A 26,181-nucleotide genomic window follows, 5' to 3' on the forward strand; every position below is an offset into this window, starting at 1 on the left:
AAGTAATAATTGATTTGAAATATAACCCATACTTGTTTTTAATGAATAAGTACAAATAAAATAAATGAAAAAGTTAGATCTAAAGAAGAAAGAGATGGAAGAATCAATCCATTTTGGTAATCGTGATCTGTAATGTAATGTAATGTGGGGGTATGGGGGGGACCTTAAAATTCAGCTTGAATTCAGCCTTGAAACTGTAAAAAAAAGGAAAGTGAAGGGAATAAAAGAGACAGGTGAAGTAGAAATCAAGGCCTTGTTATGTGGGGGATTTGTTATTATAGTTGACAATATTGTGTAAGAAGAAGATGAAAGTGGGACCCTAACCCATATTGGAAGCAAAAATCATTCTTTATTATGATCAAATGGACACATAATTGCTTGCCATGAGAGTCTGTGTTAATTATTAATTTTCATCTTTTACTTTACTTTACTTTGCTTTTGTTTGTGGGCATTATTATTACTATTACCCAGCCACACCCATCATTATTTCATTCATTTCTTTATTTATTTATATATCACTTCTAGTACTTCTACCTAAGCATGCATGCAATTTCTTTTCTTTTCTTTTTTTAATTTAGGTTTCTTCTTCTTCTTGTATTTTTTCCATTTCATTTGTAACCAATGACTAATGATCTTTTGATTGCATAACCATCTATGGACATGATGCTTTCAAAATTAAAGATGAGTAATTAGCAAACCCTTTAACTTGTTTAATTAGTCCAAGTTTTTGTATGACTTAAATACATATGGTCAGTGGGTAGGTAATTAAGCTCTATCAATTACCATATTTATAAAAATATATTAGTTGCCTATATATATATTTCTGCAGCATAATTTACTACTTATAAATATTTGACTTGTACCCCTTAATTAGCTAGCTAGCTAGCATATGGTTTGCATTCATATCCACATGATCCATTATAATTAATACTTCAAATGCCTGTTTGATTTCATTTAATTCCAGCTATATATAGAGAGAAAGAAATGGGTGTGGATTAGAAACCCTAGTAATAAATACTTCAACTCAATTCAGTAAAGAAATCAAATCATTTTATTAATTAAACCTACTTTCTTTAATCCCACTTGTGATTAATTGTCAATGCAATGGATCTTCTATATTAATTAAACCTAGCTAGCTACTCTCCTAGAGTATTCCAAGAGTCGTTATAAGATGACCTGGCTAATTAAATTAAGAAATCAAAATATACATCAGTCAGTAGATAATTAAAATGCATATTTCTTTTATACTTCGCCCCCGCCCGTATCATATATATTGCGGCCAGTAAATAGGGCATATAATATATAAGATATGGAGATTATATTTAATTAATATATATATGATCACTTCATTAAGTCTCTGTCACGTTTAATGTTGGAATCCTATGTAATATGAATATTTAATTTATCATTACTAAAATCTCTCTGTCATGCGGGAGTGTGGCTCACTTATGGACTTGTTCCATACTCTCTTCTAAAATATATTATTGTCTTAATTATATATATAAATCATCAATTAATATTAATTGCTGGTGACGTTTCTATACTGAAAATATATATAATATATTAAAGTACATTTAGGGCTTATGTAAGATTAGAGGAAGTTTGAAAATTGATACTCATAATTTAATGTCGAGTTGTGGATGTGATATTTAGAGATTATGTTTTACATAATTTTCAAATCTGTAAGTTTTTAATATAATGATAACTACAGTTAACAAGTTTAATTTTATAACTCATCTATTGTGTTATTTGCATTGATAATTTATTTAAAATAATTCCAAAATAATATGCAACTGATGTCTATGATTATTTTTTTAATCTTAAAAAGTGAGCATATTTCCACTCAAACTTAACATGACAGATCTTTGAACTACCCTATTGGGATTACTTTACATAGATAAATTGGTAATAAAAAAAGACTGATCCTGCTAGTGGTTTAATTTAATTTTATCGTTGGTTGGAAAATTAGGATAATGAACTTATTATATTTGTAGTACATACATTAATGCGATCCCATAGCTATGGGTTGACATGTATATTCTAGAATCTTAGGGCTAGTTTAATGAGATTCGATATAAACATTTTTAAATATAATTAATTAAATATTAAGGATATTTTAATAATTTGAAACTGATTATATAAACAATAAAATAAATCTAGATCAAACAAGGCCCTAATAATTATGGATGAGCTAATTAAGTAGGCATTTGATCCAATGAAGAAACACACAGATAATGGAGGGATGGATGGATGTTTGTTGGGTTAATTAATTAATAATGCAATTATTAATTATTATGATCAAAATTTTGAAAACTTTTTTGAGAATGGGTGGTGGGATTGATCCAGATCGTGATTAGATGTTGGATCCAATTAATAATTAATTTTTATAGAATTTTCAAATAATAATAATAACAATTAAGGAGGGTAATATATATATATATATATATATATATATATATATATATATATATATATATATAATTAGATACTTTGAATCCTTCTCATCCCATGATGCATATTGGGTAAAATAGCATATATGTCCCCCACTGTCCCAATGCTATGTGAATGGACCCCTAAATTATTAGTTTCTGACCAAATTTAATACAGACTTTAACATATGCAATTGGAGTTAGACTAAATTGCCCCTCCCTTCTTTTCTCATATAATTAATTAATTAGTCAGTTCAATATTATAAATATATATATATATATATATAATGAATTTTGATGTTAATTATGATTATTATTATTGTATAAAGAAGGCAAACCAAGCACAAGCACGTGAATTGTTACATCAAAGTTGTTTTCCAGATCTGGAATTATTAGTTAAAGACACTGTAAATAAATTATATATATTACCTTAATTAGTTTATTTATTATGATAATAATTAAAACATTACAGATAGATAGAGAGGAGAGCACTTTAATTCCCTTTCCCAGCTACAATGAGATTCAGAGTTATAATTTAAAAAGTACACAAAGAATTTGATAGTTACTTGATAAGGACTACTTTACTCTATTTTAATTCCTTTTAAAAATATCTTATTTTTTTTGTTTTTTTCTTTCTAAAATAATATATATATATATATATATAAATAAATAAATGATAGAGAAGAAATTTGAAAGACTAGAAATTAATTTGGTTAAAAAATTAAAAATATTTTTCAATATTCTCTCTTTACATTTTTTTTTTTATTTTTTCATGATGGCATTCATTTCTCTAATTTCTTTCCCTCCTTTTATATATATATATATATATATATATATATATATATATATATATATATATATATATATATATATATATAAATTAATTAAGATTATATCAAATTTAATATTTTATCATAATCATTATTAATTACAAATAAGTTGTAGAGAATTAATAAACTAAAAAAAAAACTATTTTTGTTTGATATAAAAGATGAGATTAATTATAAAACATTTTTGAATAAACATACAAATTTTAGATTACTTTTTTAATAAACATAATTGGTATTTTTTATAAGGGTTTTAGTTTAATTTCATATATATTTATGTTTTAAAAATATTCTCTCCTAAATAAAACAATACCTAAGAGATTTTTAAAATTAATTTATAAATATTTAATCAAGATTATTTAATAACTCTATTATAATCACATTATTCTACTTTCTCCCTTATCTATTATATCACTCCATTTATTTATTAAAATATTAAAATATTATATATTTAAAAATAAAATTATTTTATCATTATATTAATATTATTTAAATATTTTTACCAAAAAAAATTATATACTTCAAATTAACCAAAATAAATATAAAAAAATCATAACATTTTAAATAATTTTTAAATTATTTAAATAAGTAATTAATAATAATAATAATAAATGGATAATTGTTAGATGGCCTGGGAATTAGAAGTGAAGTGTTTGCATCGGATCCCTCGCCGAAATAGACATGTCAACCACAACCCACAACCCACACACACAGTGTCTCTATCTCTCTCACACACTAATAACACACACAGTCATGATCCAAATTACAAATTTAAAAAGCCATCACTCAATCTCCAGCTATTATTATTATTAATTATTTTATTAATACAGCTATATAAATATACATAATTCTCTCATCCTCATCCAAGGCTAGGCTAGGTGATCAACGATGAATATGGCCGGTATAGAAGATTCTGTCCGTCCTCCTTCTGTACTAATAAATTCCTCTGCCTCCTCCTCCACCACTAATAATAATAATTGCCAGACGTTGGATCATCATCATCATCAAAATGATTTCTTCACTTCTACAAATCTCACCGTCAAAATTCCAAACAACCATGGAAGAGGACTAAAACAAGAAGAAGAAGAAGAAGGGTATACGACATCCACATCCTCTGACCGGAGAATTCCACCGGTTCCTATCCGTTGCCCGCCGGCGCCAAGAAAACCCAAGCCACGCCCAACGCCGGCCAAGAGAACAAGAACAGGTCGCCGGATAATTGTTTTGGATCTCTCAACAGATATTGATTTCTTATTCCCGCCCACTCACCATCTAATCAAATGTTCTAGTAGTACTCATGATGATGATGATGATGATGGTAAGATCATCAAGAAATTTAGAACAGATAATAATTAGTTAACTAACCCAATTAGTTATATATATTTATTACGATTAATTTGATGCTATAGCTTTTCTTCATTTCTTCCATCTAAAATTGTGAATTTATAATTGTATTACATATAACTATGCCATGCAGTTTAATTCAATTAATTAGAAGACACTAGCTACCTAGATCTTCATTTATAATTTGTTACAACAAATTTATTTATTTTCGACTATACCTAGCTAGATAGATAGATACTAATTATATCTATTAGTTAATGCAAATTACAAGCAGCTAGCTAGAACTTCACATTTTCAAATTATTCTTCCTTTTGATTTTTCGATCATAGGTTAAAATCATCTCATTAACACTTTGGGAAGCCTGGATTGGAATTAAAAATATATATATAATAATAATAATGATCGCAATCATTGATTTTCATTAATGCTGGTGATAATGGGAATAGCTAGTTGGACAATATTACTCTCCCTCTCTGTCTTCTTTGTTGTTTTCAGCATTAATTGACGATAGCTTGACAAATTTGCAACGCAATAAGTTATGTCGTCACTGCAATGTGAAAGTAAAAGTTTTTTTTGTTTTTTGAAAATAAAAAATTATATTTATTATTACGGGCACCGCAACAATTCAGAACAACTGTTTTTGTAAGTAGTTGTCTTTCAATAGAAAATGAATACAACTTTGGGGCCTAGGGCGAGGATATTGAAATATAAATAGCTGAAAACTTAGTTTAGTTGTAGGCATATCCAAATAGAAGAAAGTAAACAAAAGAAGAATTATTGTTCAAGCAATTAGTAATCAATTTAAAACCATACAATATCACAATATATAGAAGAAAAAAAATAGTATTATTTATGATTTTTCAAATAAGGAATTACAAGGGAATAAGAACACCAAAAGGACATGTCTTCCTGGAATAAACATGCATATTTAGAGTGCGGCGTTTTTAAATAAAATAGCAAAAGACTGAAGGATCTGAGTTGCATCTTTTGAGGAGAGAACATTTTGGTAGATTCATTGATGAAGTTTATACAATTTACTGAATTCAATGTAAATAAACTTATGCATATGCATAAATAAGATCATCCTATTTAAAACAATACATCTATACACTATACATATAAGCTTATGAAGAAATTAATTAATCAATTAACTATATTTTTTTTTCATTTTAGTGTTAAAGAATTTATATATCTCTATAATTTTTCTTAAAGAGAAGTTAAGATAATAAAAATTGATTAAATAAATCTCATGAAGATATTAATTGTCTTTAATGACTCGCATAGGTTGAGACAAACCTATCCAATTGCATAACCCAATTTATAAAGTGTCCAAATTTCTCATAAATATAATATTATTAATTAATTATTAAATATATTATAAATCAATTAATATATTTAGTTTTCAATTATATTAATATTTTTTATATATTATAAAATACTTTATATAATTATATATTTAATTTATGTAAATATTTTAAGAGTAACAATATGGTGAGAGCTAAAAAAAAATTCCAGTATTGATGTGGAACAATGGAAGACATAATTTTAAAATTCGTGCCGATCATCAACCCGGTGAAGGGACTGTGTCACTGAGTTACTGATTTAATTGGTGAGTCAACTGGTTCAACTAGTGATAATAATAAAATTTTAATAAAATACATCAAATTGTTTATACAAAAGTAAAGATAAATTTTCCGCAATAGAGACATATGCGTCTTTTTTTTAATTTTTTTTAATTACTTAGATTTTTCTACAATGAGCCTGTGCATGATCAAATTTTACTCTTATATAAATTTGAGATTTACACTTAAAAGATTTTGTGTTGCATCCGTTAATGTTTCTCCAACATAATTCATTATTAAACAACATATAAAAATATAATCTAGAAACCAAATAATCACTATATAAAGTATGAAGTTCAAAATAAGTCAAATTTAGATAAGAAAATGATGACAATAATTTAAAAAAGTTGAAATAAAATAGATTTACTTGAATTATGCGAGAGACAAGGCTTCAAATCAAACTGCAACCATCGATTTTATATAACTATGTTTTTAACTAGAGAAAAATTAGGCTTAAGTTATGAATTACAATACTACATTAAATTGATTTTCTTATCTGGTAAAAACGGAATGAGTTGGTTTAGATAAGAGTGGAATTTGATGTTAATGAAATAATTTGTCATTTTTAGTGTCTAAACTATAAATCAATTATCTCCCCACATATAACTAGAAATAGGTAAACTCAATGGGAACAAAAAAACCGAGAGAGTGATAAGTGAGAAAAAAAAAATTAATAGAATAAACCCGCTGGTTAACCTTCGGGCTGCCGAATTTTCGGTCCAAACGACGGGTTAATTAGGTTTAACTAGGTTATTGTATTTCCCATGTTTTCATAACCCAGCCTAGTGGGTTAATTAGGCTTAACTAGGTTATTGTATTTCCCATATTTTCATAACCCAGCCTAGTGGAAACTATGATGGAAGAATGATTATGACTTGCTAGATAAGAATAAAATTTAAAAGTTTATTTCTATCTTTCTCTTTATTAATAATTTTCCCTATTCTCTTTATTGCTTTACCTATTAATTTATATTTATATATATATATATATTTTTCCTATTAATTTATATATATATATATATATATTTTAAAAAATAATAACATGAAAAATAAATAAATCAAATTAGAAAAAAGTTATATAATATATATAAAAAAAATTAATATATAATTATTAAATGTGTTTTTAATAATAAAAAAATAAAAAAATAAATTATTAAATGTATCTGTCGAAGGTATAATGTCCGCAAATGTTTAATTTGCTTATCAGTTAGTATATATTTTTTTAATTTATGGGCCTCAAATGTTTTTTTGCATGGGCCCGTAATTCTTAGGGCCACTCTGACTCACTGGTAAATAATTTTAATAATTTTTTAACAAAACATAATAAAAATTTGCAAACAATTTTATAAAATTAATATAACAAATTACAAAATAATGAGACAGTCTGCTTCTTATAATAAGAAATAGAGGGAGAAAAATGAAGGAATGGGTTCTCAAAATCGAGAGTTTTCGTAAAATCGTTGGTTGGTCATTTGTAAACTCGTAAAATTTATAGCTTATTTGAAATAGTTAAGGCTGTGCAAAAAAACCGGAAAACCGGAAAACCGGTAACCCAACCGAACCGATAGTTAACCGGTTTCATTTTAACGGTTTATTGGTTAACCGGTTCTAGCGGTTCCGGTTAATCGTTTTTTACCGATTAAACGGTTCGGTTTTCGGTTTTCTTATTTTTTTAACGATTTAACCGGTAAACCGGTAATAATTTAATTATATATTTTTATGTTTTAACTTTCTCTCCAACACGTCCAATACGGAAACACCTAAAATCAAAGTTATAAATTATAATTTACCAATTTTACTTCTCGTTCTATCGGTTAAGAAGGAGATTTTATCATATTCGCTTATACTTGATTGATCAAAGACTAATCGAAATGAATTTGAATTTTTTCAAGAAACATATAAAACCTAACCGAATAGCTATAAAATATATTATATTGTTACAATAAAATTATATATTATAATATATTTCTAAATATATCAATAAAATATATTATTATAATATAATATATTTATATTACATTATAATAATAATATAATATATTATAATAGAGAAAAAAAAAAGATGAAGAATAGTATAATAGGAAAATGCAAACAATAATTAAAAAAAAAATATATTTTTATAAATTTATTACTTAATTTAAAAAAAATTGAATTATCGGTTCCTGGTTAAACCCGGTTAACCGGCCAGAACCGATCAAAACCGGTAGAACCAGAACCGTTAAAACCGATACCATTAACGGCGGGTTAAACGGTTTGTAAAATAAAAGGCAAAACTGGTATTAATAACACCCCTAGAAATAGTAAGAGTTTAATAAAAAAAATAATAGTTATATATTATTATTATTATTTATATATATAATTAAGTATTTTATACTTAGTCAATTTTAAATTTTATATATTTAAATATAAAATTAATTTAAAATAATAATAAGTAATAATACTATAAAATAATAATTATATTTATAAAATTAATTATATTAATTTATTTATTTGAATAAGTAATAACTTTATTTTTTATTTTTAAATATAAATTCATTTTTTAAACGTAAAATCGAAATTATTTATAAACTCATAAAATTATAAAATTTTATTATTGTAAATTTAAAATTGTAAAAGTTTACCTATTTAAGATTTTATTTAAAATAAGAATCGTTAATCTCATTTGAAATCGTAAGTTTGTAAGATTTTAAGAATTAACTCGAAATTTTAACAGGCTTTTCAAAGGGACAAGAAAAGAAAAGAAAGATGAATATATAAGCAAGTACTTATATAACACTCTAAGCGGTTTGCTTAAGTTATTATTATTATTACGTAAAGAAAAAATTATCTATTTTCCAAAAGTCTTGTTTCTAGATTTGATCCCTCCTTTGTTTGCTAGAGGGCCTAGAGGCATTCATTGATATTACACCTCTTTGGGGTGCTTGGTTTGTCCTGACCAAAACAAAATATTAAATAAATTAATACTAAAATATTCAATAATTTTGATTAAAATATATCAAATTAATATTTTGAAGATATTTTGTTTGGGATTAAGGTTTTCTTGAACTTATGGGACGAAGATTATAATATTTATAATTATTTTTGAACCGTGATCCACTTTAATGAGATGTCAATCTATCAATTCTTTTGAAAAAATGATATTCCAGTCAAATGATATTTACTATAGGCAATTGATGAAATAAAAAAGACAAGACAACCAGCTTCATAAACAATCTTCAACAAATCATTAGAGGAATTTCAACATCTTTTTAAGGATGCCTCTAATTCTTTAACTCTTGCAGGTGTTAAATAAAAATGGTTCTTCAATGCAAAATGAAAATAGTAATAATTATAGCTCAAACAATAAGAGTCAATAACATTTCAATCCAAAGACATGTCTTGGTTCTGAAAAATAAAATTTGCTTAAATAGTGGAGTTCAAAGCTTTCAAAAGTAAACAAGGAAAATGCAAAACTAGGCAAAAACCATCATAGGATAGATGTCTCAAGTGCGGGCTGCTGCTGCAGCTGCTGGTCCACCAGCAGTGTGTGGTGCTCCTCCTTGGGCAGGCTTTGGCTGATCATCCTGGTGTACATAGAGAAGAAAACATTTCAAATGATTAGGTTCTATACCAAACAGCACTATAACAGCACATTTCTTGTTGCAATAATATATCATGAAAAGCATGCAAAACTAGAAATTTCAAAAAGTTCATTCTGATTAGATTTAGAAAGTTAGAACCAAACCCACTCTTCAAAGGACTCATAATTATGTGAACTTGTGAAATGAGTTCAAAGTGGATGATAATAGATTGCCAAGTGATTTGATTGAACAAACAAGAAAGTTTACAATAATATGCAAGAGATCTGAAAAATTAAGAAAACATGAATAAAACATTGCATACCCTGCGTCTGAAGCGCTGTGGGGGCTCACGGTTTCTCCTATCGGTGCGAGAACGAACCCTAACAACTTTAGAATGAATGGCACATGAAATGCAGTACTGCATTTTCAGATATAGCTTGGGCAAGGTGTAAGCTAGCAAGAACAATAGAGAAAGTCCAATTGTTAATCATCAAGAATAAACATCTAGCAATATTAGCATAGAAATAAAATTAAGAACAAATTATACATTCAAAAGCACAGGCTTCTTGAACATCACGAACAGCAGCCTGCTCCACAATATTCCTCACAAGAAACCTCTTAATGGCCTTGTCCTATCAAAGTTATTCAATTAATCAGATTCATGTACAAAATACAAAAGGTGAACAAAATTAGGTCCCTAGACCGGATCTCAATCCCAAAACAGAAAGCAACAACAAATTCTAATAGAAATCCCGACATTCAATAGAAAAATCTTATATCAGGTTCATTCTAGTGAGGGTTTTTCTAAGCAGATCCGGATAGATATGAGAATAAAACAAGATCAATTGATATAGAACGCATAGATATAGAAAGAGGACCTTGGGGCAGCATTTGCCGCAGTTGGAACAACGGATGAACTTGACATGACCACGGCCGTGTTTGTTGCGGCCACCGTTCCGTCTCTTGAAAGTCTGAAAATACACAAAAACTAAACAATGAGAAGAGAAAGAAACGAACATGAGATCAAAATCCAGATTCGCGGGAATCGACTCACCATATTGAAAGAAAACCTTAGGATTCTCTTTCGCCTCTCTCTACGCCTGTATCTCTCTTTGATTAGGGTTTGGCAATCAGACAGTTTAAATATATAAGTGATTATTCAGGCCCATTACGTATTGGGCCCGACATCTTTATTTGTTACGAAGTCCATTAGACAGTTTAAATATAGAATAACTCATTAGATAAAATTATTAATAGTTTTCTACCTTTTTAACTATTTTATTTTTTCATTCAATTCACAAAATTGACCTTACAGAATTTTTAGGTTTCATTTGCTCAATATATTAAAAAAACTGTATTACATCTTTAAATAATTTTAACACCTTGATTAGTCGTGACACATAGATTATAACCTGGTATTTTATTTTTCAAATTAATTGTTATATATTTGATAGATGGAAAGAGTCAATATTTTGGGGCTCAAAATAAACCAAGATTATTAACAAACTAAAGATGACATTTTTTTTTGTATGTTTAAAATAAACGTTGAAAGGAAATAGCAAAAAGAAATGTGGCTATATTTTAGTTTTAATTTAGTTTGGAGCAAAAGACCTTTGTCATTCTTTAATTTTATTTGAAGCAAAAATAATATTGTCCTAATCCTGCGTTCTTGAAATCCAACCTAACCACAATAGATGAACTTATTCTTATCATTACAATTTATGTTTAAAATTTATTCATTTAACATATTTTTATTTCTTTATATCTAATGTAAATTATATTAAAAAAATAGCTATAGTTTTGTTGTTTATAACAAAAATATAATTGGAAATGTGGCATCTAACGTAAACACTAGCTGTGTGCTAAGATATGACTTTTAACGACAGGTTTAGATACTGTCTTTGGTTCCTTTCCAGTACTGAAGTGTCCCGTCGCTATAAAATATTATGACAGTTTTTTTAGCAACGCGTTAATTTCATGGCACTTATTTTTCTAGTCACCACAAAATCTCATTCAACCTAAATTGAATATCAAAATAACAAATATGAATTTACAACCTCAACAATATTGAGTATATATATATATTCCCCGCAAATTAAAAAAAAAAATTACCCTCATTCCTTTGTATTGGCACAAACAGCTAATACGTAAATTGCAGACATACCTTCCTTCCCATCGACTTTCTCTGTAAAGTCATGGGGATATCATCCTCACCTCTGAATGGCTCTCCATCAGCTTATATTTCAGATGCATCTCGATAAGTATATATATGGATAGGACAAGGCTCAGGCATGGAGGTCCTTGTTTGAGCTCCAAGAAGGGCCTTTTGTACCCACATTGCCATCTGCTAATAATATGCTAGCTCCACTTTCCACGATTAAGAGTGAATCTGATTCCCCCTCCTTCAATAATTCAACAACATATAGGACAAGTTTGTTTATAATATATACATCAACCCCTTTTCAATTGAGATTTTTTTGTTTAAATGTACCTACCTGGGTTAGCTCTTCAATAATAGTTTTTTGCTGGGTGGTCTCAAGGGTGCAATAGTATGAATAGAGAACCATGCCTACAACTGCAACCAATATGCCTAGAATGTTTCGCCAACTAAATGGTTCATGGAGAAGCACATACCCAAATCCTAAAACTAGGCATGTTTTAAGGTGTCCCAACACCTGATATGTCACAGGCGATGTCTTTCCTATCACCAGGAAGGTACTGAAATTCACTGATACAGATATCAAGCATGATAGCACGATGAATGCCTGCAATCAACCACTGAAATTAATTATATCCCCCTTTTTTTATCCTACTAGTAAATGTCATGTCCATACCAGAACTTGAGGGGTATATTTGAACGCAAACACATTTTTATTTGTTAACAGTCCATCCACAAATGGGCCACTAATGAATAAAGTCATTGCCTGATAAGGACATGATTGGTATAGAAGCTGTGTTGAAGATACTTTGAATTTCTTCTGGATTGTGTTTGTCATCTACAATTTTTTATTGGTTAAAGGCCATAAAACAACTTAACAGACTTGTTGTAAGTATCTATCCAAGTGAAAGTTGTAACAGAATAATGTCAAGGATACAATCTGGGCTATGCAAGTCGTGATAACCGCAAGAAGAGACAAGACAGATCCCGTGGCATTGAGCTGCAGATCAGTAACAGTTGCAATACCAACACCCAAAAGAAGGACTGTAAGCGAAAGCTGGACATTTTGGCTGCTTGCTCATATTAGTAAAATGAATATGAGTTAGTCCCAGTTCCACAATTCTTCATTTAAACAGTACCATAATGATGATGAAAACAATCAAAATGATAGATCTCATTAACTGCACAAAATGCAATAACATTTACTAATCCCTTCAAAAGAAGTAGCAAGTTCAGTTTTTAAATGTAAAAAGAAACTAACATTGAACCATACAGAAGTATAATCCACAGCAATTTAGCTTCATAGAACATAGGTTGCTACATAAAGCAGTCAATAACATGACTGTTAACCATGACACTAACACTAGCCTCCTGTCTCTCTGAAAAAGAAATTGAAAATGGCTTTTAATGTGTAATATGATAAAGAAGAAAGAAGGTGAAACTAGCATAGCTATGCCGGTGCACAAAGTATCACACATCAAAATAAAAATGCCTGGATATGCTATTGATACTTCCAGAAATGGTCTCTACATGAACAAGTAAACAGCAAGCTAAAGCAACTAGTATCATGGAAAAGCCAAAGTACTATGGATTAAAATTTGCTCTAAACTTCTTTTTTCAAAAGACAGCATATAAAGGCTCAAAGCCTGGCAAGAAACAATCAAACCCAGGGCACTTGTGGGTATGTATCATTCCTTTGGAGGAACAGATAACTTTTTTTTCCTTTTTTGAGGAACAGGTAACTGTATATAATTAGCACACTGCCATGATTTAAATAAAGTATGGCACGACTTACCTGAACTTTTTCCTGAAGAAAAGAGTCTCTAGAAGTACTGTACAGGGTATAATTGCCAGCTTTGTCATCTGGAGAGCAACAAAAAGACACTCGGCTCAGATTCAACTCGGAGAACAATAACTAGAACCGATCTTTATTATTTTCTCTGTATCTAGGAGCAGGGTACAGAGAACTATGAGCATCTAGAACTAATTCATGTAATAAAATGAATAAATGCTTCATGATGAATCACTTGCTTTCATGCACATAAATCAGCCTAGATTTTCCATGAAGCAATATTGGGAAGTTGCATGTGCGATTTCATTCACAAGTTCGTCATCACAAAAGGTTATTATTAGCAGTTTGTAAAGCCAAATGATAGGGAACCATTATTGTTCTTTAAGGATCAACACCAGAAAGGATTTGCATATATGCATGTTTTTGGGTGTATGTCTGCATGTATGTGAAAGAGAAAATATAACAATTGCTTTTTCATTAAGGGGTCCATTCATGGCTGTGAGTTCTTCCTGATTTTTCATGTGATTTTTTTTTAGTGTGACATGTATAGGAATATATTAAGACTATTGAATTAAGATTGACAAATTGACATGTGAAACACCCTGACACGGATCAACAGTAAAAGATTCATGTTATTTATGTCTGTTGCATCATAGACCATTTAGAGCACCATGTAATGATGACACAGAAATTACCTGGTAGAAGCCAACGGAGTTAAAACCAAGACTAAGATTCAGAAGCCCAATAGAAGTGCCATTCAATATGCCAAATCCCATCACAGCTCTAGGATCAAAAGGCTTGTGCTCAAACAATTTCATCCATAGAGAAAAGTGAAGAGAACAGAAAGTGACTAAAAGATGCCAACTTGTTAATGTTGTAGCTGCAAAAGGAAAAAGTTGCCATTAAACAATCTGGTTTTAGTCCATACCTAAGAAATTCTTGAAATTTTTATTGTTACATCCTGCTTATGTTTTATTTTAGTTCTTAACATATGTATATCAACCTCATACCTGTTCAAATTTACTGAGTATTATGAAAGTGTTGAACCCTCATCTTCAAAGATAATATATATTTTCTACAAATTATTATTCTTTTTAATTTCAGAATTTGGCTTTCTTTAAATGTTTTTACATGTTCTAGTCACTAGATAAAGGCACAATATTATTCAGTGTTATGAAAACATGACCCCCACCACCCCCTTGTCAGTCTACACATTACACAGTGTAAACAATTCAATTCACAGTCAATCACAATTTTTTACCAAGAAAATTATGTTTTCCTACAATGTACCGAGCATGTTTGCATAAAGGCTAGAGCATATGCAGATAGCTCAAGGATGCAAAAGACAACAACCTCATTTAGTGTGTGTGTGTGAGAAAGCAAAATTAATGAAAATAATTAGTCACCAACTCCAAGGTGTTTATGTTCGGTCGCAAAATATTGAAAAGTTCAGATGCAATGTTGTCGCAACTATAAGAAGAATCTCAATTCTCTAGGTCAAAAATAGAGCCACATCTGTGACAAAATAAAAATCTGACCTGCATCTTCACTTGATTTTGTAATTACATTTTTATAGTTCATTTATCTGTATGCAAGAAAAATATTCTCGCATTATTATCTCAGGGGATACCGCCAAGAAAGTTGTGTAACTATTCAAAAGCAAAAAAATACTGAAAAAATGCAACTAAACAATCAGTTCTGCCCTAAAACAAAATCAATTCCTAAATCATAAAGGATTTAACTGCACACAACACATACAATGAGAATGAACTCAAAAAGTTGAGAAGAAATGCCAATGACACTATGACATCAACAAAATCCTTGTATGTAATGCTCTGCTCATACAGTTGAACTTGATAGACATTTCAAGATGCATTAGAGACTTGAAGTTTAATTGCAATGCACAAATCTAAAGCAGTGATAGAATAATCTTTTCTCAAGCCAGCTAAACAAGTACCAAAGGAATGGTTCTACATTCATTTGATTTCAGGTGATCAACTATTACTAATGTGATAAGATGTCCAAAGACTTAAAGTGAATGTAGTCAGTCATTAAACTATTCTCATAATTACAATTCGAGGATCTAAAATGTAAGAAATATAGGATCAAATTGATAAGACGATTTCCAGCATTGTTAGTACCTATATTCGCTTAGTAAATGTGAAAACGAAGAATGAAGTGAGAAAAAGCAAACCACTCACCAAACATGAAACCAAGAGTGCTAATCAGCGCCTTGTTGCAAATCACGATGGACACAGATGAGACGACAGACAGACTTAGTGCACCAACAGTTCCCAACTGAAATCTCTGTCCCTCGCTCATTTTACAACCTTATATAATCGCTTGTCTCGTCGCCTAATCTGTCGGTCTCTCAATCTTCCCAATTAAAGTTTCAATCCAAAATCCACATCAACACAGGATCGCAGGAGAGGCATACGATGAACGAGTCATGCACCTCCTCATATTCATTAAATCCAAGCAGAAACCGAAAGAGCAAGTAGCTCAGCTGCAAAAAGACAAGAGATAAGAATTTCACATAATGAAGCATATATAACAGAGCAGAGCAGATGAAATAACAAGTTGTGAGAAATCCAACGCTCTGGACCCTAGATCTGCCGACTTACATAAGTAGAAGATGCAGTAACCTGGAGAAGGAAGAGATTAGGATAATTAATTCAGGAGTTTTTCTGATCAAACTTATGATCGATCCAAGCTTCATTTTGATTCCATTTGAACTGATGAGAGAGAAAGAGCTTATTATTGGTCTAACTAATAGTAACGATAAATTGATTGTAACGGAAGTGAAGGTGGGTGAGAGAAAGCGAAATATCAAATCAGGGATTTTCCCTTTGCTGGCCATTTCATGCCAATAATATCAATTTTTTATTTATTTTTATTTATTTCTGAACTAACAATAATCAAATCATATACATCATTAATACAACTAATACATCATTAATTTAATTAATGCGTCATTTATTTTTAATTTAAATGGAGTGAGAATGAATTTGTGATATTGAACAATTATAGTAGAGTATTGTTTGTAAAATTATATATATATAAGAGGCGCATACTCACACTCCTTTTTAGACAAATTCTTAGACAAACCCTCATAGTGAAGATCTCGTCTACTCATTGAGAGTTGATCAGGCTTTAGGCAGCGATCAACCGATCCCCTTTCTAAGAAAAGGCACCAACATCGGTGATTAGTAGGGATTCTACACGTTCATGCATCATGATAATCATGCGATAGGGAAATAAAATATATATGTTTATAACAATATTTATGTGTTTGGATTCATCTTTTAAAAACAATTGTGTTCAAGAAAAAACAGATATCTATGATAAGTGTAAAAGTAAAAAATGTAATGAAAGCAACATGGACGATTTGTGAAATACATGATTTACATTTCTTTAAATATCAAGAAGAAATCCGTGAATGCCAAAAATAAATGAAATCGAAGAATTGGTGTTGACAATATTGTTCCAAACAAACATTAGATATATATAGAGTACAATATACATGAATAATGCACACGATCTGTTCTAGTGAAATCCTTAAATCTATAATATTGTTTTGCCTCAAGAAATTGAATTATAATCAAGGAGAAGACAGTTGAGTGATGGGGCTGCCGTCGGATTTTGAGACATTTGATCTCATGTTGGGGCTCGGTTGTGATAACCCGGTGGTTAGGATAGTAGCCGATTTCCTGGGGAGAGGAAATATTACGTTTTTGTTGGTAAGGTTAATGGTCTGAGGAGGGGAAGTTGTTGAACTATAGGGCATCTTTTTCATGTTTTCCGGGGATGTCAATTGGCTAGGTACATTAGTTGTTGTTGGGCTGTATGACGACTTGATTCGTTGACCTGCAAAGATGAATGACTCCAATGATGGGCTTTGCATTTCTCCGGTCGCAATCTTGAGTCTGTCGACTTCTTGCTTCAATGCTTCGTTTAATGCTGCATGCATGCAAAAACCACAATATATATTTTTAAGATTACATAAATTTGGAAACTCGTTAAATATATATGTTTCAAAACAATTGTGATCACCGTCTCGTAATTGTGCATGTTGGTCCATCGCTTGCATACGAAATTTGAGCTCAGCATTCTCCGTGGTCAAGCCCAACGCGTCCCTCTAGTAAATGCAAATGATGTAAGAAACAATACATTGACAATAGATGTTAAAAGCTTTTTTTTTCCTTTGAAAACAAGGGTTTAACTATTCCTTCACACCAATGAAAAGACCATTTTTATTTATTGGACAAAATTATTTCACTGAGTTCAGGGTTGGAACCAAGTGTATGTTTGCCCGGGCTGTAGCCGGGTAGTCCAAAATAATTATTATGTGTCCAAAAAAATATTAGTGACTGTATACTTTGTTTATTTCGTTTGTTTAGCCCGGATAGATTTTTTTGATAAAGAATTAGTCCGGGTAGATTTCAAATCTTGACTCCGCCCTGCTCGAGTTAGTCTATTGGTTACATATATATAAGATGTTTCAAAACCTAACCTGATATATGGTGAGTTGAGCCGCTAAATTTGTAGCTTCTGTTTGAAGACTTTGAACCTTCCTTTCTAGCTCCAATATATAGCGGGCCTTCCTTTCCTTTGACCTTGCAGCCGATTGTCGATTAGCTAGGATTCTAAATTCAATAATCACGGTCACATTAGATTAGAGTTATTGAATTATAATTTGATCAACTTATAATAGTTTGGTAACAATTATAACATGCATGAATTAACCTTTTGACTCGTTTAGGATCCACCGTCCAAATCTCCGCCAACTTTTCTGGAGGAATAGCTTTCTTTGTTTCAATTACCTCGCCAAATCGGCGCCTTAGATTGGAATTCCTTTCCCATTCATCAATAGCCCTCCCTTGGTCAATGGGGCCACTTCCATCATCGTGGTCCATGACATGTGTGGTGGTGACTTCTTCGTCATTTCCCCCTACCTTCTCGAGGAGGGCAGACATGAGATCGTCCTCCGATGACATCATCATCTCCGGCGTCAAGCTGTCGAAGGCTTCCCCGGTCATATCATCGGTGGGGATACGTAAGCCACCGTCCGAACAACTTCTCCTAAAAATGTCATTGTATGATGAGTCAACCCTCGAGGTAGTAGGGACGTCATTGGGTGATGAGACCGCAAGATGAAAATCACCATTTGAATTAGTACTTGACGAAGAAACCGGAATTGAAAAATCGCGAATAGGAATATTTGTATTGTTATCGATGTTATTTTTGTTGTTTATATTGGGATTAGAATTCAACGAGTCATGGATTTCCATCGAGATATATGCTTAACAAAACATTTGTCGGATTTCTCTTGAGAAAAATAGAAATGATAGAATGTGTGATGCTTGAATGGAGGTGTCCAAGTTTAACGACAAACCATAACACCACTCTCATGCACAAATAAAAAGTCGACAGAGCAACCGCGAGGAAGGGATGGGGGTTATTTCCTCGCGCGCCCGTGCGCGAGTCAAGAAAGAAAGAAATAGAGAAAGTGGAAGAGATTGTTTTTACCTAAATTGGCTAGCTAAAAGATTGCATGTTGTTGGTTCGATTACCATGGGATTTTCATAATTAACAACAACAAAAAAAGAATAGAATGGGTCAAAATAATTTAGGCCACCATGTCTCCGAGATTGTCGGATATATCTTACACTGCTGTAATTTTTATTTAGTATAATTATTATTTGTAATAATAAATGTTGTAAATGAATTGCTAAATATTTTAGAAAAAGATATTTATAGCAAAAGGGGTTTTGCGTGTGATAGGGGTGTTGTGGACTGGACGATAAGATGGGGCAAGTGATATAATTATGGAGATGGATAAGGATGCATCCAAATTCAATAATGTATCAACTTGACATGCTACCATTGATGATGTTTGTGTTTTGGTCGGTTTAGACTTTAGACTTAGATCCTCATATTTTGAAAAAATAAAATAAAAATTGAAAAGTCTTCAAACACTGTGTGTCCACTCAAGTAAAAAATGAAGAAAAAAGATTATAGAAATATATATATTTTATTGTATAATCATTTTATACATAAAATGTCATGCATTGAGTGAGAATAGCACTAAGCTGATGTAATAATGCAGTTAAACCATGATTAACAATAGGATATTGTTTGATTTTAGGTTATTTAGGAGGTTTTTTTAGAAAAATGATTTTTTGATAAAAAAAAATTATATGTTATTTGAATTTTTGATTAGCTGAGTTATTGTAATTTTTTATTTATTTAAAATTTTATAAAAATAATATAAGAATAATGTTGAATATATCTTCAAATGGTTGATAAGAGCTCGCTACAATATCATGTCAACATTGTCAATTGAATTTCGTGTTGTGGACTCAATAGCATTTATTGATGACAACTATTTTTCTAAATATTTAAAAGGGTAGGTGTGTTTTCAGAATTTTTGGGCTTAATTTAATATATATATATATATATAAATTGGTTTTTAATAGCTTTCATCATTTTAAATGAAATCCCTTAAGTTATGTGAAATAAATTTAACATTTTAATTCAATAAGCTTTTTTGTTATCATTTTTTTTCTTTATAAAAATCAAAACTAATAATATTTGTTAACAAAAATTAATCTCAACTTTTTACTTATTTTTTCATCAACTTTTTACTTATTTTTTATTTAATTTATTCACATTTTTTATATCAAATGAAAATAAAATCACTTTCACTTTTTATTTTAATAAATTTAAATTTTCATTTTTAAAAATAATTATAATAAATTATTAGTTTTTAAATAACTATAATATATTTAATACTCCTTAGAGCTAGGTGGTACGAGATATTTAAATAATTTAGAGAGAAAATAAATATAATAATTGATAATTATTTTAAAGAAGTAATTATTTTTTTTTTATAAGATGACTATTGATATATATAAATAAAATAAAGAGTGATAATTTTAAATAAATAAAATTATAGTATTTTAATGAATGAATTGATATTTGATTTTTATGAGTTATTTAAATAACTTAAAACCGAATCAGGCCTAAGCATTTTTTATAATATGTAATAATATGTTTATAATAAGTTCAATATCTGCAGTAATTTAAAAAAAAAAGGAAAGAAATAAAAAAACCCATTAAAAAATACATCTTCGCCCTTTGATCTCCAAGTCAAAATTTGAAAAAATAACTCAATGAAAAATGAAATGTTAATAAGAAAAACAAAAGTGAAGTAAAATGATACCACCAAACAAATCTTCTTTGGGTGTTACAAATTAGAACTAGATCTAGAGGAATGTTTGCTTCTTCTTGTAGGTAAGAAATGTTTAACATAAATTTGAAAATAAAATATATAAATTTATTTATTTAAAAATTAAAAGAAATAGATGGGTATAATGATTGTGACTTGAGTTTTAATAAATTCCTAATATGTATATAAAATAAATAAAAAGAAATTGAAAGGCCACCTAACTCCGATATAGTCTGAAAAAATATCTGATTTGTCTGTGTATGTATGTATGTTCTTCAAGTTCTCTCTCTTTTTTTTTTTTTCCTCATGCCCAAGATATTTTCTCTCTATCCCTTTCCTCCTCAATCAATTTGATGTTTTTCTTGATAGCATTTCTTTTACCTGATTCCAAATCAACAACAGAGATCAATGGAAGAAAGACATGTGGCTTACTTTGGCCGCCACCTCCTACTGGACAACAACAACATTGCCGCGACACTCCCGCCGGCGAACGGAACGAATCCTCCGGCGAACACCAACAATTCGGATTTCGAGAACAATATGGTAGTCATTCTAGCCGGGCTCCTCTGTGCCCTGATTTGCGTTCTCGGGCTCAACTCCATGTTACGCTGCGTGTTTAGGTGTTGCCAGCGATTTCGGGTAGAGAGGCCGCCGGATCAGGAGTCGGGTCAATTGGGTTCGTCGTCGTCGGCGGCGGGGCTAAAGAAGGAGGCGCTGAATCAGATTCCGGTAGAGGTGTACAGTGTGGAGGTTGGGATTCCGATGACTGGAGAGTGCCCAATTTGCCTTGGAGAGTTTACGGAAGGAGAGAAGGTGAGGATTTTGCCTGAATGCAGACACGGGTTTCACGCCAAATGTATTGATAAATGGCTCTCTTCAAGCTCCTCCTGTCCCACTTGCCGGGCGGCTCTTGCTTGATCCTTCTTCTTCTTCTTCTTCAACCTCTCTCCGGTCGCCGCCGGTGTAAATGGACTGGACATCTTGTTTTTCTCTATTTCTTTCCTTTGTTTGTTTGAGGGAAAAAAATAATGATACAATTGATATCACATTTTATTATTTAATTGGATTAAGTTTATTTAATTATTATTATTATTATTATTATTATTATTATATCAAATCACTTAAACTAAAAAATTGTCTTAATTCTATATTATTGTAATTTATAAATTCTTTCAAAAGAAATATTTAATGACACTGCAATTTGATGATAATAATAAGGATGGTTTATACTATTTTTTCAATTCATATGTTTATAAAAGTTTTGAAAAATTTAAATAATTAAAAACTCTTTAAACATAATATAATATTGATAGTTCAAATTAAAAATATCTACGACTCATCCAAAATAATAGGTTAAAAGACTTTAATCTAAAATCTGATTCATCTAGAGCATCCTTGACTTTTTACATTCCACCAATCTAGCAATTTAAATTGATGGGTATTTTTTAACATTAACATTTATAAATATCAAAATCTGACTTTAGTTTTAACCTTATAAATTTTATTGCATTTGTTAAACAGCCGGGCGAAGACCATTGAATATTCGCTCTTTGGCTTGTCATTATCTAAATTTAACTTATTGAACTCAAAAAATACAATTAAAATTCCTTTTTTTTCCTACATATATATAATTAACGCCATGTAATCACAATAAGAAAAATCAAAATGGATATTGTTCTCTTAACAGCAATTCTACTATTCTCCATTTATTTTATTTCACTTCTCCAAAGAGGAAAAGGTCGAAATCTTCCTCGCGGATCTCTGGGCTGGCCGGTGATTGGGGAGACGTTGAGCTTTTTAAAGGCTCAAAAGACAGATTCCGGCGCAAACTGGATCGACGATAGGGTGAAGAGATATGGAAAGGTGTTCAAAACCTCTTTAATGGGTGCGCCCACCATAGTTATGGTGGGTCAGGCCGGTAACAAGTTCATTTTGGGTTCGGACGAGGATATCCTCGTCGCTCAACAGCCTAAAACATTGTCATCTATTGCAGGCAAGAACAACATAATTGAACTCACAGGTTCAAGGTAATGATCTTTTTTTTTTTATAAATTAACTAAATACTAACACTAACATGTTTATATTATTATTGTATCATGTGTAATGTGTTAGATACAAATTAATAAAGGGGGCAATGTTAAGTTTCTTAAAGCCAGAAAGCCTACAAAACTACATAACTGAAATGGATGAAATGGTCACAAACTTACTAAACACAGAAACAGAACAATCCGACACACTTCAAACCGTTGCATTCATGAAGAAGATAACATACAACATAGCTTGCACAGTTCTGTTCGGTTTTCGCGAAACACAAACCAGGGAAGATTTCTCTGACGACCTAAGGATAGCCCTCGCAGCAGTCTGGTCCCTTCCCCTGAACCTTCCTGGAACCGCCTTTCGCCGTGGCCTGAAAGCTCGGTCAAGGATCGTCGAAAGGCTGAGGCCGATCATGAGGAGTAGGAGAGATGGACTCGAGAAAGGGTTATTAGATGCTAACAGCGAAGTGATGACGAGTCTCTTATCGTTGAGGGATGAGAAAGGGGAGCTGTTAAAAGAAGAATATGTTGTGGATAACTTCATCACCTTGTTGATTGCTAGCCATGATACTTCTGCTATTCTTTTGAGCTTGATGGTTTGGAAGATGTCCACGGATAAAGATGTTTATAACAGAGTGCTGGAAGGTAATATAATATCTTCTTGATCTTTTTGTTTTCTTTCTTTCATCATCATCATCTTTATCGAGATTATCGTCTTCTTTTGACAGAGCAAATGGGAATTCTGAGAGGGAAAGGAGGAATGGAGGAAAGTTTAAAATGGACGGATATACAAAAGATGAAATATACGTGGAGATTTGCGCAAGAGATAATGAGAGTTATTCCTCCTGCATTCGGTAGCTTTAGGAAGGCAATTAAAGATACAACCTTTGGATCTTTTGACATTCCTAAAGGCTGGCAGGTAAGTTTTCTTCAATACAATACCCATTATCTTAATTATTGAATATCTAAGAATTAATTGTTTCTGAGCAGGTGTTTTGGGTATCACACGGAACTCATATGGACGACAACATATTTGAAAACGCAACTAAATTCGACCCGAATCGATTCGAGAACCAGTCAAAACCAGTTCCACCCTATGCTTACGTTCCGTTTGGTGGGGGGCGACATAGTTGTATAGGAAACGAGTTTGCTAGAGTGGAGAGCTTGATTAGCATCCATAAGTTGGTGACTATGTTTGAGTGGTCGCCGGTGCACCCTAATGAAGTGATCACTCGACAACCCATGCCTTACCCATCCATGGGTCTACCTATCAAGCTCAAGCCAAGAATTTGATGCAATTAAATGCTCTTTGCTTATTCTATTTCGAAATAAAATATGTAAAAAGTTTATGTTATTGTTAATAATATAATTCAAAATTCTAAAGGCAATTGTAACCCAAGAAAACAAGGAGACAAACCGTCTCTGTTTCTTGAGGATTAATTAATATGTTTGGAATTTTGAAACGAATAATAATTTTATATTGTACTTAATCGATGTGAAAATGCTAAAGTTATCCAAATATAATACAAGAGAACAAACCCAATAAAATAATATAAAATTTACGTAGAAAACTTTCTCAACCTAAAGGATAAAACCACGTGATCAACCGATAAATTTTACTATAAATAAGAAACGAATACAAATGCTCTTCTCATTTTAAACCTAAAATTGAGGTATTCAAAGAAAATCAATTTATTCAGACCCAAACAAGTCTAGATACAAGATACCTGAATGTGATAAAGGTAAGGATATGCTACTGCCTTTTTCTCTTCTTATTCATATGTTTTTTCTTCTCTGTTTCTTCTTTTAGTAAAACCCTTTGTCTCTAGCAGTGATAGAATAAATAACATTCTTAGAGTTTGCTTGTTTAAATAAGTGTCTAATTGGGCTGAACCCACAAGGCTCAACATTCTCCCCTCCAGCCCATGGAAAAAGGCACACCGATTTTCAAGTCATCACTTAATATTAATGCCGACAAGTCGACAACAGAGTTTGAGCTTTGTCTTTTGGAACTATCTTCGTAAAAATGTTTGACGATTTTATCCGCGTAGATTTTCTTCAACTTCATCTGCTGGTTTCTATTACATCTCTTAACCACGAAATCTCACATCAATATGTTTAGTTCTGTAATGATATGTAACATTTTTGCTCAAATCTATGGCACTCTAAATATCACAAAAAAACAATTGCATCTTTTTGTTGCATACCAAGTTCAGTTGCTACAATATAAAGTTCAGTTGCATACCAAGAGAAATTTAATTACCCACAATAACTCCTTACCAACTTCAGTTGCTACAATGTATTATGCTTATAATGTTAACAAAATAACACATTTTTGTAACTTGGATTACTATGACACAGCTCTCCCTACAAAAGTAAACACATAACCCGAAGTGGATTTTCTATGATCTAGATCTCTAGTCATATTAGCACCTGTGTAACCTTATAACACAGTTTCACCATTTTCAAAACTCAAACACAAATTGGAAATGCCTCTTAAATATATAAGAATTCTCTTTACTACTTCTCAATTTTGTTTTCCTGGATTAGAGAGGAATTTATTTACCACACTGATTGCATTCGCTATATTTGGTCTAGTGCAAACTCTCTACAGCTGAGTAGTATGACACAATTGATATTTCATCATTTTCTCTATTTTGATGGACATATCTTCTTGCTCAATTTCAAATAGTTAGGAAGTGGGCAACTTACTTCCTTTGCTCCTCAGCTCCTTGCATGTTGAATCTCTCAAGCACCATTTCAATGTACTTCATTTGTTACAACCAAATTCTATTGACCTTTCTGTCACGAGTAATCTACATGCTCAATATTTGACGTGCTTGGCCTATGTCCTTCTTGTCAAATGTCTGGCACATCTCTTTTTTTAACATAGTTATTATCTGAGCATCATGTCTTATAATCAACATATCATCAACATAAAGTAAAGATTAGAAATTTTTCATTATTAAATCTTTTGAAGTAAACACACGGATCTACCTTGATTATCTGGTACCCGTGACTCATCATAAAAAAATCAAATTTTTTACCACTGTCTCGGAGCTTCTTTCAAACTGTATAAATTATTTTTCAATTTGCAATTTATGTTCTCTTTTTCTTTCACTTCAAATTACTCTAGTTGCACCATGTAGATCTTTTCTTCCAAGTTACCATGAATAAATGTAG

General features: G+C 30.9%; 6 protein-coding genes across 6 annotated transcripts; 3 read left to right on the forward strand and 3 right to left on the reverse strand.

Moving 5' to 3' along the window:
• Window positions 1–4,098: 4,098 nt before the first annotated feature.
• On the forward strand, window positions 4,099–4,684 carry LOC124913665. Its single transcript, XM_047454076.1, has one exon. It carries the CDS (start codon window positions 4,145–4,147, stop codon window positions 4,610–4,612), a length of 468 nt encoding a protein of 155 aa, XP_047310032.1. The 5' UTR covers window positions 4,099–4,144; the 3' UTR covers window positions 4,613–4,684.
• Window positions 4,685–9,507: 4,823 nt separating this feature from the next.
• On the reverse strand, window positions 9,508–10,911 carry LOC124915047 (40S ribosomal protein S26-3-like). The gene is made up of 5 exons (XM_047455695.1): window positions 10,836–10,911; window positions 10,660–10,752; window positions 10,329–10,413; window positions 10,104–10,234; window positions 9,508–9,784 (listed from the first exon to the last, which is right to left on the reverse strand). The coding sequence occupies exons 1-5, from the start codon at window positions 10,836–10,838 to the stop codon at window positions 9,704–9,706; spliced, it is 393 nt and encodes a 130-aa protein (XP_047311651.1). The 5' UTR covers window positions 10,839–10,911; the 3' UTR covers window positions 9,508–9,703.
• Window positions 10,912–11,788: 877 nt separating this feature from the next.
• Window positions 11,789–16,512, reverse strand: LOC124914868 (UDP-xylose transporter 3). The gene is made up of 7 exons (XM_047455487.1): window positions 16,377–16,512; window positions 15,933–16,237; window positions 14,427–14,611; window positions 13,735–13,802; window positions 12,877–13,009; window positions 12,616–12,777; window positions 11,789–12,546 (listed from the first exon to the last, which is right to left on the reverse strand). The coding sequence occupies exons 2-7, from the start codon at window positions 16,051–16,053 to the stop codon at window positions 12,244–12,246; spliced, it is 972 nt and encodes a 323-aa protein (XP_047311443.1). The 5' UTR covers window positions 16,054–16,237; window positions 16,377–16,512; the 3' UTR covers window positions 11,789–12,243.
• Window positions 16,513–17,178: 666 nt separating this feature from the next.
• On the reverse strand, window positions 17,179–19,316 carry LOC124914867 (transcription factor RF2b-like). The gene is made up of 3 exons (XM_047455486.1): window positions 18,478–19,316; window positions 18,245–18,377; window positions 17,179–17,869 (listed from the first exon to the last, which is right to left on the reverse strand). Exons 1-3 carry the CDS (start codon window positions 19,020–19,022, stop codon window positions 17,333–17,335), a joined length of 1,215 nt encoding a protein of 404 aa, XP_047311442.1. The 5' UTR covers window positions 19,023–19,316; the 3' UTR covers window positions 17,179–17,332.
• A 1,940-nt stretch (window positions 19,317–21,256) lies between these two features.
• On the forward strand, window positions 21,257–22,048 carry LOC124914869 (RING-H2 finger protein ATL72-like). Its single transcript, XM_047455488.1, has one exon. The coding sequence runs from the start codon at window positions 21,371–21,373 to the stop codon at window positions 21,878–21,880; it is 510 nt and encodes a 169-aa protein (XP_047311444.1). The 5' UTR covers window positions 21,257–21,370; the 3' UTR covers window positions 21,881–22,048.
• Window positions 22,049–22,627: 579 nt separating this feature from the next.
• On the forward strand, window positions 22,628–24,423 carry LOC124915377 (taxadiene 5-alpha hydroxylase-like). The gene is made up of 4 exons (XM_047456083.1): window positions 22,628–22,989; window positions 23,075–23,643; window positions 23,727–23,917; window positions 23,989–24,423. The coding sequence occupies exons 1-4, from the start codon at window positions 22,628–22,630 to the stop codon at window positions 24,289–24,291; spliced, it is 1,425 nt and encodes a 474-aa protein (XP_047312039.1). The 3' UTR covers window positions 24,292–24,423.
• The last annotated feature ends 1,758 nt before the right edge of the window (window positions 24,424–26,181 follow it).

Source organism: Impatiens glandulifera, chromosome 9 (genome assembly GCF_907164915.1).
Source record: "Impatiens glandulifera chromosome 9, dImpGla2.1, whole genome shotgun sequence".
In the NCBI taxonomy this organism is placed as follows: domain Eukaryota; kingdom Viridiplantae; phylum Streptophyta; class Magnoliopsida; order Ericales; family Balsaminaceae; genus Impatiens; species Impatiens glandulifera.

Bases quoted from the DNA above. Each gene is read 5' to 3' on its own strand.
- LOC124914868 (XM_047455487.1), bottom strand. From the start codon at position 16,053: ATGAGCGAGGGACAGAGATTTCAGTTGGGAACTGTTGGTGCACTAAGT. The intron at 13,803-14,426 runs GTAATTTCTGTG...GTTGCTCTCCAG, and splicing joins ACTCCGTTGGCTTCTACCAG to ATGACAAAGCTGGCAATTAT. The intron at 13,010-13,734 runs GTAAGTCGTGCC...ATGAGCAAGCAG, and splicing joins TTCTTCAGGAAAAAGTTCAG to CCAAAATGTCCAGCTTTCGC.
- LOC124913665 (XM_047454076.1), top strand. From the start codon at position 4,145: ATGAATATGGCCGGTATAGAAGATTCTGTCCGTCCTCCTTCTGTACTA.
- LOC124914869 (XM_047455488.1), top strand. From the start codon at position 21,371: ATGGAAGAAAGACATGTGGCTTACTTTGGCCGCCACCTCCTACTGGAC.
- LOC124915047 (XM_047455695.1), bottom strand. The intron at 10,414-10,659 runs GTCCTCTTTCTA...TAACTTTGATAG, and splicing joins GCGGCAAATGCTGCCCCAAG to GACAAGGCCATTAAGAGGTT. The intron at 10,235-10,328 runs GTATAATTTGTT...TGTTCTTGCTAG, and splicing joins AGAAGCCTGTGCTTTTGAAT to CTTACACCTTGCCCAAGCTA.
- LOC124915377 (XM_047456083.1), top strand. From the start codon at position 22,628: ATGGATATTGTTCTCTTAACAGCAATTCTACTATTCTCCATTTATTTT. The intron at 22,990-23,074 runs GTAATGATCTTT...GTAATGTGTTAG, and splicing joins ATTGAACTCACAGGTTCAAG to ATACAAATTAATAAAGGGGG. The intron at 23,644-23,726 runs GTAATATAATAT...TTCTTTTGACAG, and splicing joins TTATAACAGAGTGCTGGAAG to AGCAAATGGGAATTCTGAGA.
- LOC124914867 (XM_047455486.1), bottom strand. From the start codon at position 19,022: ATGGAAATCCATGACTCGTTGAATTCTAATCCCAATATAAACAACAAA. The intron at 18,378-18,477 runs GTTAATTCATGC...TATTGAATTTAG, and splicing joins GATCCTAAACGAGTCAAAAG to AATCCTAGCTAATCGACAAT. The intron at 17,870-18,244 runs GTTAGGTTTTGA...TGCATTTACTAG, and splicing joins CTCAACTCACCATATATCAG to AGGGACGCGTTGGGCTTGAC.